At 43.1% G+C, this 15,235-nt stretch overlaps 1 protein-coding gene across 1 annotated transcript; it reads left to right on the top strand.

Moving 5' to 3' along the window:
* The first annotated feature begins 9,919 nt into the window (after positions 1–9,919).
* CD93 (CD93 molecule) lies at positions 9,920–13,413 on the top strand. Its single transcript, XM_040429757.1, has one exon. The coding sequence runs from the start codon at positions 10,238–10,240 to the stop codon at positions 12,029–12,031; it is 1,794 nt and encodes a 597-aa protein (XP_040285691.1). The 5' UTR covers positions 9,920–10,237; the 3' UTR covers positions 12,032–13,413.
* Positions 13,414–15,235: the final 1,822 nt, after the last annotated feature.

A 15,235-nucleotide genomic window follows, 5' to 3' on the forward strand; every position in this document is an offset into this window, starting at 1 on the left:
TCAGTTCATGGGCAGTTATTTTGCGCCTTGGTTTTTCCACACGCTTCTTGCGACCCTGTTGACTATTTTGAATGAAACGCTTGATTGTTCGATGATCACGCTTCAGAAGCTTTTCAATTTTAAGAGTGCTGCATCCCTCTGCAAGATATCTCACTATTTTTGACTTTTCTGAGCCTGTCAAGTCCTTCTTTTGACCCATTTTGCCAAAGGAAAGGAAGTTGCCTAATAATTATGCACACCTAATATAGGGTGTTGATGTCATTAGACCACACCCCTTCTCATTACAGAGATACACATCACCTAATATGCTTAATTGGTAGTAGGCTTTCGAGCCTATACAGCTTGGAGTAAGACAACATGCATAAAGAGGATGATGTGGTCAAAATACTCATTCGCCTAATAATTCTGCACGCAGTGTACAGTAATTTCCCCCACAATGCCCCCACACAGTAATTCCCCCAAACAGTAATTTCCCCCACACTGCCCCCACACAGTAGTTTCCCCCACACTGCCCCCACACTGCCCCAGTAGTTTCCTCCACTCTGCCCCCATACTGTAGTTTCCCCCACACTGGCCCCACTGAGTCATTTCCCCCACACCGCCCCCACACAGTCATTTTCCCCACACAGTCATTTCCCCCACACTACCACCATACAGTAGTTTCCCCCACACTGCCTCCGTATAGTAATTTCCCCCACACAGTAATTTCTCCCACACTGCCTACATGCATTAATTTCCCCCACACTGCCCCCACAAAGTAATTTCCCCCACACTGCCCCCAGTAGTTTCCCCCACATTCCCCCACACAGTAATTTGCCCCACACAGTAATTTCACCCACACTGCCCCCATACAGAAGTGTCCCCAGACTGCCCCCATACAGTAGTTTCCCCGACACTTCCCCCACACAGTAGTTTCCTCCACACTGCCCCCACACAGTAATTTCCCACACACAGTAATTTCCCCCACACTGCCACCATACAGTAGTTTCCCCCACACTGCCCCCACAGTAGTTTCCCCCACACAGTAATTTGCCCCACACAGTCATTTCACCCACACTGCCCCATATAGTAATTTCCCCCACACAGTAGTTTCCCCCACACTGCCCCCATACAGAAGTGTCCCCAGACTGCCCCCATAAAGTAGTTCCCCCCACACTTCCACCACACAGTAGTTTCCTCCATACTGCCCCCACACAGTAAATTCACCCACACAGTAATTTCCCCCACACTGCCCCCACAGTAATTTCCCCCACACTTCCCCCACAGTGATTTCTCCCACACTGCCCCATACAGTAATTTCCCCCACACTTCCCCCACACAGTAGTTTCCCCCACACTGCCTCCATACAGTAATTTCCCCCAAACAGTAATTTACCCCACACTGCCCCCACACTAATTTCCCCCACACTGCCCCCACACAGTAGTTTCCCCCACACTGCCCCCCACACTGCCCCCACACAGTAATTTCCTCCACACTGCCCCCACACAGTAGTTTCTCCCACACTGCCCCCCACACAGTAATTTCCTCCACACTGCCCCATATAGTAATTTGCCCCCCACATAGTAATCCTTCCCATAATAATTTGCCCCCACATAGTAATCACTCCCATAATAATTTTCCCCCACATAGTAATCCCTCCAATTATAATTTGCCCCCACACAGTATCCCACCGTAATATTTTTCCCCCACATGTCCTCCTGTGTCCCTGCCCATGTCCCCCAAAGTTGGCACATAAAATAAAAAAAATAATATAATAAAATAAAAAACTTAAAGCTAAATATTCAGCTATGTCCAGGCACTTGCTCGCAGAGGAAGGCATGCACACTTCACTGTGCTGCTGCATTCCGACACAGGCGTGCGCGATGACATCATCACGCATGCCGGCTCCGGGATCTTACTACAGCATAGGCCTCAGGCCTACTAGGCCTGAAGCCTATGACGGTAATCGGCGGAGGGGCAGGGAACTATGCGCTCCCGTACCCCGCCGCAGTATGTGTGTGTCAGCGCTCCAGCACGGAGCGCTTCCATCTGTATTGATGGAAGCACTCATTGCTTCTGGCATCCTCCTGACAACCGCACCCCCCGCCCGCCCATCCCCCCTAGGCACTCCACTGCTCCCTGCTTCACTCTGAAAATCAGCCCCTCATGTTTGAAGGGCGCTCTCACGGGGCCCGGCATTCTCACTGTACTTCATGTCGGGCCCCGTCAGAGCGCTTCCATTACAGGTGAGTGCAGCGGGCACCCTCCCCCCGCCGGGCCCGGTCACGGTCGCACCCTCTGCGATCGCAATCGTTATGCCCCTGCATCAGCAGTTGTTGCATCTTCAGAGACTGTACAGTTAGTTTCAGCAGGAAGCTCAGGAGTCATGGTCACATTTATTTTTAACCACAGCAGATTTATGTTCCTGTTTCTGTACTTTGACCTATTTATTTGTTTCAGCTTTTGGAAACTGACACAACCAATAGGTTGTCAGGCGTCATGTTCTGAAATAAAGTTTATGAACTTGATGGTCCAAGGAAGAAGTATGCTAACATGTCCTTAATCTGGCATCCTCTGAACTGCTGAGGTGTCAGATTGTAAAATAATTCTGGACTAGCAAAAAGCCATGTTGATGTAAATAATGAAAAAAAAAAAAAGAGAATTTTCGTTTCTTTACTGGAAGAAGCAATGTACAAACCAGGTCCTGGTCCTCGTAATATTTGGAGCATAGACTGGTGGATCATATGGTCCAGGCAAATAGTGGTCTTCTCATTTATTCTTATGTACCGTATTCGTATGTCTTCAGTGGGTTATCATACTTGGTAAGAGAATAAGAAAGACCATTTCCCAATGTCTCATGAGCACATATACAATGGTTCGGGAGGAATTTCACAGTTAGCGTATTTTCCTATTTAATGGACTACATAACTGCAAATGCCTGACCAATGCATTAGTCTGATGGACATATCCAGGGGTAGAATTAAAATTTTTAACAACAGGTTCGCTGCTCAACGCCGGACATGCGGCGTCACAACACATGTTTACATTTACATACACCATATATATGCAACACACATACACATAAATACACAATATACATGTACACATACATAAATACACCATATATACACTACACACACATACCTCCCAACTAAAGAGCTAAACTATGGAATGGATGCGCTCATCTCCAGCTGCTGCCGCCAGAGCACTGGATCGGGGTTCAGGCGGTAATGCGGTTCTCCGATCCGGCTGTAATTTTAACAACCGACTCTGGAGAACCTAAGGGGAACTGGCTGAATCTCATGCCTGGACATATCTGTACTACCAGTTAGTACTATTTTTAATATTATAAGAATACAGTGAAACATCTTTAAAAGACCACCTCTTTGAGAAGATCCTCCCCTTTGCCATCTAGAGTTGAGATTGTTTGTGATAAATTTTCAATTCCTCTATCCTGTAGCTTTCTTTTTACAAAAAACACACACGACCAAGTTACAGTAGTCAAGGCCAGATACGTAAGCGGTAACAATATTGCCAAACTAATTTCATACAAGTAATTCACCGCAATTAAAACATAACATTTAATAATATAGTGTTAAAAAGGGCCCCAAAAATTTGTCTAAAAAATCTTTTATAAACTGTAGAACAAAAGGTGTTTTTTATAAAGCTACTTGTGGGTGTGGTTTAGAGTATGTCGGTAAAACCACCTGAGAATTGCGTAGGCACGTTGGTAAACATTTAAATGACCTCAAACATAAAAAAGACACTCCATTGGTACAACATGTAGTGAACAAACATGGGGGGGACTCCACTGGTCTTCACTTTATGGGCATTGAGGTGGTTCAACCTTCAAGGAGAGGAGGTGATTGGGACAAAAAATTATTACAGAGAGAATCTTGGTAGATCTTTGAACTTAAGACGGTTCACCCAAGGGGTTTAAATGAACAACTGCTGTATGGTTGTTTTATCTAACCCCTTTTGGTTAGGAACATCGGAGATTTATATGTATATTTTTAAAGATCATAGGTACTCGCCCGAATTCAGGTTAAAGGGCTTCTATCACCAGATTTGGTCCTATTTAGCTGACTGACACTAGCGATGTGCTAGTGTCAGCAGTCCATAACAGTGTTCTTACTTATCATCTGTCTGCTGCCGTTCACCTTAAAAACGTACTTTTATAGATATGCTAATGAGCCTCTAGGTGCTATGTGGGCGTCATTAGCACCTAGAGGGCTCCGTCCACTAACCATTTCAGCCGCCCATCGCGTCCCTCCAGCCCACCCCGCTCCTGTTGATTGACGTGAAACTTCTCAGTATCTCGTACCAATTCCCGCACCTGCGCCATGCGCTTCTGTATTCTCCCAGCGCCGGCTTCCTCACTGCGCCTGCGCCAACTATGTTACAGTGAGGAAGCCGGCACCAGGAGCGCGGCATTCACTCACTGCGCCTGCCCCAAATACAGAAGCGCACGGCCCCTCTGTGCCAGTAATAACAGCCCCCGCCAGTAATAACAGCCCCCCCTTTGCCAGTAATAACAGCCCCCCCTTTGCCAGTAATAACAGCCCCCGCCAGTAATAACAGCCCCCCCTTTGCCAGTAATAACAGCCCCCGCCAGTAAAAGTATTGTACATAATAAAAAAAATTAAAAAAAACACATACTTACCTCCATGTCAGTGATGCAGGCCTCTTCTGGCCTGTGTCCCACGCTGTATGGCTCAGGCAGCGCGATGACGTCATCGCGCCGCCTGCGCCGGCCTCTGATAGGCTGCAGGCACTAGACCGGCAGCCTATCAGAGGAAGGGAAAGGGACACGCCTCTCCCTCCCCTACCGCAGCACAGGCAGGCATCTGTATCGCTGTCCTGAGGACAGCGATACAGATGACTGGAGATGAGCGCTTCCACAATGGAAGCGCTCATCTCCCTGTGCCCAGCCGCCGCCGCCAGCTCGCTCGATGCGCGGGCCACATGACGAGGTCTGGCGGGCCGGATTCGGCCCGCGGGCCTTGTGTTTGACACCCGTGCACTAGCACATCGCTAGTGTCAGTCAGCTAAATAGGACCAAATCTGGTGATAGAAGCCCTTTAAATACATACTTGATACTATGACTATTGTCCCTGTCTCCTTGTACAACATTATGTACGACCCTCCTCCATATATACAATACTTATGATGATAGCTTTACCGGAAAAATAATAATTGCTTGACTTGTTAGGATGATAGCTTTACCGGATAATTACTGCTTAACTTGGTACTATTTATATTTACATCTATGTCCTTCTTACTGTACTAATGGCCGCTATATAGTCCACAAGGTATTTTATATATACATAATTGATACTGTGACTATTGGCCTGGTCTTCTAGTAGAACATAATGTACGACCCTACTCTATATATATATATATATATATATACCTTGGCCAGAAATAAGTTGATTTCTTTCTTTTAACATTTATTATTCCACTGACAGGACCTGCCGTCTAAATCCTTAATTGCGCATGCGCCGGGTCACTACGCTAGCACTGCACATATCATTCAAACCAATAGGGGTACGCGATGGTTGCGGACCTTTGTCTCAGTCTCCTCCCTCGGTCCCTGCCTACCGTCCAGCCTCTAAATACTTAAGACATCACAAAGAAGGCGTCGCTTTAATGTAAGGGAACACTCTCTGACCGGCCTCAGCCGATCATGTGGCGTTGTGAGTCATCTGACTGGTCACATGATCAGCTCTGGGGTGGGTCACGTGATGGTAAGAGGCAGAATTTTGAGTGTTTGAGCGGGGCTTTAAATAGAGGCGCCCGGACACTCTCATTGTTGCTGCCATTGCAGGATGTAGTCTATAGTTGATGCCACACGCAGGACCGCTGACATGACTACAGCTGTACCACAATAGGTCACCACTGGAGAGCTAAATAGTTTACATGTATTTTTTATATATATTTTGGATGTGACTATTCTTCAAGAGCTTTAATAGGTATTTACAGCAAGTTTTGATAACCTGTAAATTGGTCCCCTGATGATTTGGCGGATGGGACCATTGAGTCGCTTTTGATTATCATATCTTCCCTTTCTGTTTCTTTTTTACTTGACGAAACTGGGAAGTCACTGTTGCCTAATGGAGGGACAGCAAGGGTAAATTAGAGAGGGAGCACCAATAGTAGAGATGTCCCGAAATATTCGCCGGCGAACATAGCTTGTTCGCGTTCGCCACGGTGGGCGAAAATATGCGATGTTCGGTCCGCCCCCTATACATCATCATTGAGCAAACTTTGACCCTGTACCTCACAGTCAGCAGACACATTCCAGCCAATCAGCATACCCTCCCTCCCAGACCCTCCCACCTCCTATCAAAAAGCAAGGACAGCATCCATCTTAGATTCATTCTGAAGCTACAGAGTCACAAATCTGACTAAGTTGTAATCGCAATGCGATTAATACAGGTTATATTAATCGCATTGCGAATTCAACTTAGAGCTGGGTTCCTAATGGTTGTATTGCTAGAATATAACGAAGATTGAGAATATAGTGCTATATTCGTTATATTCGTCAATTCTAGCAATACAACCATTAGGAACTCAGATCTAAGTTGTAATCGCAATGCGATTAATACAGGTTATATTAATCGCATTGCGAATTTAACTTACCACACTCTGCGTCAACTACGTAATTTTCCATGGGAGTTTTGCCATGGATCCCCCTCTGGCATGCCACAGTCCAGGTGTTAGCCCCCTTGAAACAACTTTTCCATCACTATTGTGGCCAGAAAGAGTCCCTATGGGTTTTAAAATTCGCCTGTCTATTGAAGTCTATGGCGGTTCGCCCGGTTCGCCCGTTCGCGAACATTTGCGCGAAAGGAAAATTTTATGTTCGCGACATCTCTAACCACTAGGGAAAGTCTTTAGGGATACATAGGGACAGCGTCCCAGTACCCCTGTCTCTTCACTCTATCCTCCCTCTTGTCAATTGCCTACTGGATTTTGTATTGTTCTGAGGGCAGTTATAGGTCGCATCTATTTATATCTATTTCGGTGTGTCCTTTGTCTTCTTTATTATACCAATTTATTGGGCCTTTTTAACAATATATTATTAAATGTTATGTTTTAACTGCGATGAATTATTTATGTGAAAATAGGTTTCTTTTTACACCCTAAATAAAACGGATCGCCTAGCACTGTGTGTAGCCCTATACAGCAATGACAATCACTATATGAAATATCTCATAACTTTCTGCAGCAAACACATAGACAATTATAATCAGATTCACGCTGGGATTCAAAGACAAAAAAAACAACAACAGCCTTACAGATTGTACTTAAGTGATCCACTTTGTTTGTGAGGAGATGATGTCACTGACAACCTCCAGGAAGAGCTAGTTCCTTCAATTCTTAAATTGTAGCTATTGTACTGAAACAACAGCTGCTCCTAAATTGTATTTCAGTCCTTCAAGTAACTCTTTCTGTGATTTTATTAGAAAGGCGTATTCCACCAGTATAACAGTATGGCTAATTGCCTTCCTTTTCTCCTAATAGAGATTTAATTTGACATCATCCAGCTATTTATTTATTCTGTAGACCATTGCCATCTAGCAAAATTGGGTGAGATCCCTTGCCAATTAGATATCTGTGGTGGTCATTAGTGATGAGCGGCAGGGGCTATATTCGAATTCGCGATATATCACAAATATTTGGGCGAATATTCATCAAATATTTGCAAATTCGAGATTATTTTCTTGATCGCGAAAAATCGGCAATGTAATATTTGCGTAATGCGCATGAAATATAGCCGTGGGTCACTTTTGCTACATTTTCCAAGCTGCTAGAAGTTTCCTGAGACTGGAGAAAATGGTTGGCACGGCAGAACATTACAATAGCTTTATATGCAGTTAGAGTGCTCCAATATATTCGATTGTGCAAATAGGCACTAACAAATCAGATATTTTGGCGCAAAACGTGAAACTTCACATTTTAGCAGGTCTGCATGTATGGACAGCAGAACCTATCACACTACCTAACCCACTGCACTGCAAAAGCTACACTATATTAGGATATAACCTACACTGACTATCTCCCACTAACTATCTGTATGATATACCGTATCTAACTATTTATCTAATGTATCGTGGAAAGCACAGAGCACAGCAATGACACCGCTGTCTCTCTCTCTCTCTCTCTCTCTCTCTCAGAACTTAAAAAAACTGTAGAAAATAGCTGCTGGGGAGGCTCTTATATAGTAAGGGGTAGGGAACTTTCCTATTGGTTGCTAGGGATGTTGCTAAGCTCAGACAAAGACATTGCAGCTTTCTCATTGGCCCACAATGATGAAAAAAAAAAATAAGTAGAATATTTGAAATTACAAATATATATCACTATATTCTAAATATTCGCAAATTCTCAAAGTGCCTATATTCGTGATTAATATTCGTGATTTGAATATTCGTGATCAACACTAGTGGTCATACACATTGGCAGCTGAATCTGACAATGATCTGCATATAAATATCTCATGTCTATAGGCAGATTAAACAATTGAAACATTTTAGGCTACTTTCACACATGTGACACAGCAATCCGGCAAATAACAGCCTGCTGGAGTTCTATGCTGCGTGCCTGCTGGACCCCATTACCTATAATGGAAACTGGTGGGGATCTGGCCGGGATTTGGTAGAATAAAAAACGCTACATGCAGCAATTTATGAACAGCCGAAACCCCTGCATTTATGCTGGGGCGGGTCAGATTCCTCACTGTTCCGTTCATAGACAATGGGGTTAGATAGGCAAGTGGCACTATCCGGCTATGCCGCATCCAGAGAACTCTTGCAGGCTGTTCTCTGCCAGAACGACCTGCCGGATTGCTGTGCTGCATGTGTGAAACTAGCCTTAAGGAAGCCATGCATCTTAAATATTTTTGGGCTGATAGCTATTCCTCCTGACTCCCCTGTAGGCATGCATGCTCAACTTGGCCTGGCTAAGCAATGAGCATGCAGGTCTCCTCAATGAGAAGAGGGGGATAAGCCACTGCCAGACATCTCCTATGAGAACAAAGAATCGGTCATGTTGAAATCCAACATCTGCTACTGTAGGAGACACCTGCTACTGGGGGCCAAACATTCCAAAATTGTCAGGTTTGGCTAACATTCTTTTAACGAAGTTACAGGCCTCCAAAGAGAAGACCTTTTCTCTTCTATGGTACTCTATGTAAAACCACTTGTTTCCCCATGCTCTGGCATGGCAAACATGCTTGTGCTACCCATACATCTCTAACTGCTGTTGGACAAATCCTTGTTTGGCTGACAACTATGCCTCTTATCTTAGTTTGCATGTAATTTCAGTCGGGACTGGGATTTATCTCCTATGGGAACAAAGGACTAAGCATATTAGAATCCTACATGTTTGATCTGCTTAAAAAAGCAGAGATATAAATGTATAAAATACATGTTTTCCTGAATCTTTTCCCACAAAACTATATATCAATCTACTCAGCTTCTCCTGCAGATTGCACTGCATGTTGTGGTGACAGGTCCTCTTTAAACATGTATCAACAATCCATCAAAGCAATTCTACTTTTCTAGAAGTTAGATAAGGAGAATTAGTTTCAGAGCTACATCATCTTAATCAAGATCATGGGTAAAAAGTGGAGAGTTTAAATTCCCATGACCCAGCCTCCATAAAAATGACTTAAAATGTTGATTTAGAGAATATTATGGAAAGTTAAAATAGGCATTCTATGTATGCATGGTATTACTTGCAGAAATGCCCAATGTTTTTTCTCATCCTCCCTGGCCTACAAAAATAGATACCATATCTCTTCATAATGTACTTACACAGGGAATGTTTCTAAGCTCTCTGAGAATATATGCGAACACGAATATCCAAATATTCAGATATCAGAAAGCTTTTCACAGGCATCTTATTCTTAACTAAATCATATATTATTATTTTTTAAACAATCAAAGGAAGCAGAGGAAAGGCTAGTCTTTAATATCTCCTTTTACTGAACACAAGATTACAAAAGAACAGCTCTGAGGAGCAAGAAAAAATATTGTCGGGCAGAGGCGTAGAGGAAGTTGTGTTTCTTGAAGAAGAATAGGATCAACGACAACACAGGATGCAAGCAGACCTCTACTATAGGAAGAAGGATATATATTTCTAATGACACTCTCTAGACACCCACTTCTTAACTGCACTTGGCTTTGTAGCAACTTCTTCATTTTCTTTGTGAGAAGACACCACCAAGAAAATATCCAGAGGAGAATAGAAAATAATGGTCACTTCACTATCCGTACTTGCCTTTTTGGTATCCTTACTTTTCACATATGCCATACCTAAGAAAGAGCAAAGTGAAGCCATCTGTTCTAAAGATGCCTGTTACACAGTCCACCTGAGCCAGGAGATATTTTCAGAAGCAAGTAAAGAGTGTGTTAATCGAGGAGGGAACCTTCTGACCATACAAACTAAAGGTGAAGCTGAGCAGGTTCACAGTTTACTTTGGAAATTCACCAACATTGCACCATTGGTTCGCCCATTAAAGCTTTGGATTGGACTGCAGCTAAAGGTAAAGTCCTGTGTTGTTAGAAATGAAACTTTAAAAGGGTTTTCGTGGATCACAGATAATGAAGATGCAAAGGAAGGTCAGTTCTCCAACTGGCTGACTGAACCAAAGGCAACTTGTACCAAGAGAAAGTGCGTGAGTATGAAACTGCAGAAGGATTCACCTGATAATTACAAATGGACGGACGAGTTATGCTCTTTCCACGCTGATGGCTACATCTGCAAATTCAACTTTCAGGGCATGTGCCAGCGGGTTGTTCTTGCTGGCCCAGGATCTGTTGAATATGATACCCCTTTTGGTTTTAAAAGTTCTTCCTTGGACCTAGTTCCGCATGGCTCTTCAGCATCTGTGTTTTGTGGGCACAATGGAGAACATACAGGAACTTTGTTATTTTGTCTGAAATCAGATGAAACTAATGTGTATCAGTGGGGTAATTCTCGCTTGGACAAAAAATCTAATAAACCCTTTTGTGCTTCTGAGGAACTGGGCTGTAAGTACAATAAAGGTGGATGTGAACATGAATGTGTAGAGTTCCCGCTAAACAAATCCCTCTCCTGTAGATGCAAAGATGGCTATGTGTTAGCACCCGACCTGGTGTCCTGTGTTCCCCCTGACCACTGCCAGTCTAATCCATGTGAGCAGAAATGTATAAACCACCAAAATGGCTTTGAATGTTCATGTTCTAGTGGCTTTGCGTTAGCAGAAAACAGAGAAAATTGCATAGATGTTGATGAATGCTTGATTGGACCTTGCAGCCAGACATGTATCAATACTTTAGGAAGTTTCTACTGTAAATGTAATACTGGATTTCAACAGCAAGGAATACATTGCATTGACATTGATGAATGCATCAACTCTGATTGCTCTCAAAGCTGCCTCAACACACATGGATCTTACCTCTGCTCCTGCAATAGCGGTTACACCATCAGCAGTGACAATACTACCTGCTTAGATATAGATGAGTGTGCTCACTCTCCGTGTGCCAGTTTCTGCCACAACACCCATGGGAGTTATCTTTGCTCTTGTCCAAAGGGAATGCTATTATCATCTGATAGCATATCATGTATTTCAGCACATCACAATGCAGAGGCTTTCACTAGTGGTGATATAAATGAAGGTCTGGAGACAGAAGAAGCCACCAGCAGCAGTACCGACAAACCTACGCCAAACTTTAAAGATCTAACTATAGATGTGCAGGATCACAGAGAAACTGGACAAATAATGCCGTCTACACCCCTGCCACAAGAAACTGGCACCTTCTCTGGTAATAGTTTTGTTAATCAGGTAACAAGTGGTCAAGAGGGCATCCCGAACACAGTGCTATTAGTAAGTATACTATGTGCCTGTGCTGTGTTGTTGCTCATGACTATCATTGGGGGGGTCATATGTCACAGAAAGAGGAATGCAAAGAAAAACGAGACTGAGAAGCCAACAAGTGCAACAGATAACTACTGCTGGGTCCCAGATCAAAAGGGGGATAAAGCTTTAAATAATGACTACAGGTGACCTCACCGCTCATATATACATGGATACATGCATTGCTGTAGTGAATATGATTTGCAGAGCTTTGCTTGTAGATAGTGTTTTCATTTTATTTTTATTACCTATACAAGCATTTTGGCTTTTTATTATTGCTGATAACCATGACTGACTTCTTGATGTCAAAGGGGTCGATCCCTGGTTTTGCTCCTTAAAAGGTTCAATACTGATGGCCTATAATCAGATTGAGGTCTGACTCCTGGCCGTGGTTTTCTGTGGCCTCCTCACAGCATACTAAGCACATTGTAGCCATTCACCTAATTGATTGGGCTGTACATAGGCCATGCGACCAATGAAAGTGAGTTCATTGGCCTAAGAAGAGGCTGCGGCCTTTTCGAACGACTGATTGGCAGGGGTTCCAGGAGCTGGGCCCCCACCAACATGATATTGATGACCTATCATGAGAATAAGTCTTCATTATTGAACTACTGAAAAACCTCTTTGAACCCTTTTCTGTAAATAAAGCTTATTTACTGTAGGAACTGTTAATCTGGAATTACACAGGTCCAATGTTCAGGCTGATTATCGGAAAGGAACGTTCCTACGAATGCTTGTTCTGGATAATCTGCCCACCTAAAAGTGCAAAACGCTTGTTCATTGGGTGAAATGACCTGAGGTGTGGACATCGTTCCCAGGCAGCAGATCGTTCTGTCTGAACAGTGATCTGCTGCCTAGGAGCAATGATTATGTATGGGGACAAGCAATAGCATCAGCCATCACTTGTCCTCATAATGTGGGGGTGAACACTGCATGTAAACACAGTGCTTTACCTCCACTTAAAGTGCACTTCCTTCCCGTCAATCAGCTGCTCCTCGCAGCATCTAAATGAGCCTTTAATGTTATGCAGCTTTCTAATGTACTTTGCGTATTTCTTCCATTTTCAAGTCTCTTCCAGGGACTAGAAGCATTCAGTGTAAATATATTATTGTACATTATACAATGAATACGGCAAAAGAAAACATGTTTGGTATCTTGTCAGCCAGTTAAAAAAGTCGTATTGCTCTCAATAGCAGAAACAAAATAATAGCCTTGCAGTTATCCAATGGCTACCTGAAATACCGTAAAAGAAATGATAGTATGGCCACTTTCACACAGTCAGTATTTTTTCTCAGTAATTATGAGCCAAAACCAGTAGCGGAACCTAGACAGAGATAAGGTGTAATGGAAAGATTGGCACCTGTTTTGAGTTTTGGACACACACCTGATTTTGGCTTAAAATACAAAAACAGAGACTAAATACCGACTATGTGAAATTGGCCTAAGTTAAAAAAAAATTACAGACTAAATTGGTCTCTACTTATGAGGCATAGTAAAACAAAGAATCTAAGGAAACAGCACACAGCAGAACAGTGCCGCAATAAAGTAAAAAAAAAAAATGCTTGGAGAGCAAGGGTGCGGCCACACGGTCAGATTTCCAAAAGCGATTTTGAAAGCCCAAACCAGGAGACCAGGAGTAAATAAAAAACAAAAAAAACATGAGAAGTAGTATCTGGCTTTTATACTTTTTCTCCTTTTATAATTCACTCCTAATTTTGGCTTTAAAAAATGCACCAGGAAACATAACCGTGTGGCTGTACCTTGTAAAACCTTTTTACACCAATTGATAATTAGCCAAATGAGCGCCCATTCAAAAGCTCAGACCCTCTCATAGCTAATCATTACTGATCATCAGTGACAAACAACTCCTTTGTTGTCGGGAATTGCATCTTTGAAAGAAATGATGGCAGCGCATTGTCCTATCTAAACAGGGGACGTACAACTGATATGGGGTGGGGGTACAAATGATTGTTATTGCGCATTAATGACTGAATGCTCATTGCCCCCTCCAATCATTGGAAAATGAAAATGGAAGTAATAATGAGCACCCATCAACTTGCACATCGCTAATCAGCTCATGTTGTGGGCAGAATATCTGCCCATAAAGGACCTCTAATTAGATGACTGATAGTCATTGGAATATTTTACCTTTATACACTGGAGGCAGCAATTTTGTTGCTGGTTTGTAAAGAGTGCGTGTTCACTTTAAGAAATGTTTATTATCATGGTATTACAATATGAAGTATTATGGAAGGCTGAGAATTTGTCTTGTTTTTCTTTCAGTAGAGCATTTCATAATGATGAATGTAAAATATTAAAATATGTATGTTAATTTCTGCTTGCTTAGTAGTAACAGTTAATTCCAGGATAAGTGGAAGCTTACAGTAGCAAAACTTAGTATGGGTCCCCCTGGCCCACCCAGTTTCCTAGTAGGCTTGTGTCAATCATTCTGAGGCAATGCAGAATGCAAAGCTCAGCAACCCAAATTTCTGATGCGTTTATTTTTTTTTAATTGTGCAGAAGAAATTGTAATTAAAAAAATTGTATTAAAAAGTCACACCTAGCCTAACCCACTTTATCCGACTTCTTTGCCACAGAAATTGGAACAGGTACTTCATAAATATGGCACTTGTTCTGAACACCGTATTCCTCAATGTATTTAATCTTGATAACTGGCATAAATACATTGATAAAGCTCTGCTTCCCATCTTTTACAAAGCTGAATGCCTGCAGCCGCCACTAGAGGGAGCTCAGTGGATAGGAATTTATGCAGTTACAATTGACTCAATTAGAAGCTGTATTAATCTGTCTGCGATGAGCTCCCCCTGGTGGTGGTTGCATGAAAATGCAGTGTTTTCACATCCTGAAGAAAAGACGGCGTTCCGTGTCTCCCCCCCCCCCCCCCCCTTCATGCAGTTGCATGGTGTGCCTCTATTGAAAGTGCGCAGGTTGTGGCAGGTTTTACTTACTGGTGCCTCCTGACGAAGCCTACGTGGCGAAACACGTGTTGAGGTCGAAGCAGTGGGGGAACCGTGTCACCATTTTTCAGCAGCAACATGGGTAGGTAACATGGTATCTGGATTAGGGTGGGACTAGTGACTTACAGTTATTGTTATATGCCATCTTTATGAGTAGTATTGCACTGTCCAATTACACCCTACAGCAGTGATGGCTAACCTTGGCACTCCAGCTGTGGTAAAACTACAACTCCCAAGATGCCCCCCTGGCTGCTCTCAGAACTCTGTAGAAAAAAATGGAGCATGCTGGGAGCCGTAGTTTCACCACAGCTGGAGTGCCAAGGTTAGCCATCACTGCCCTACAGCATCCATTGCTTGGACGCTGTGAATAAGAGCT

The sequence above is a fragment of the Bufo bufo genome, chromosome 4 (genome assembly GCF_905171765.1).
Source record: "Bufo bufo chromosome 4, aBufBuf1.1, whole genome shotgun sequence".
Lineage (NCBI taxonomy): Eukaryota > Metazoa > Chordata > Amphibia > Anura > Bufonidae > Bufo > Bufo bufo.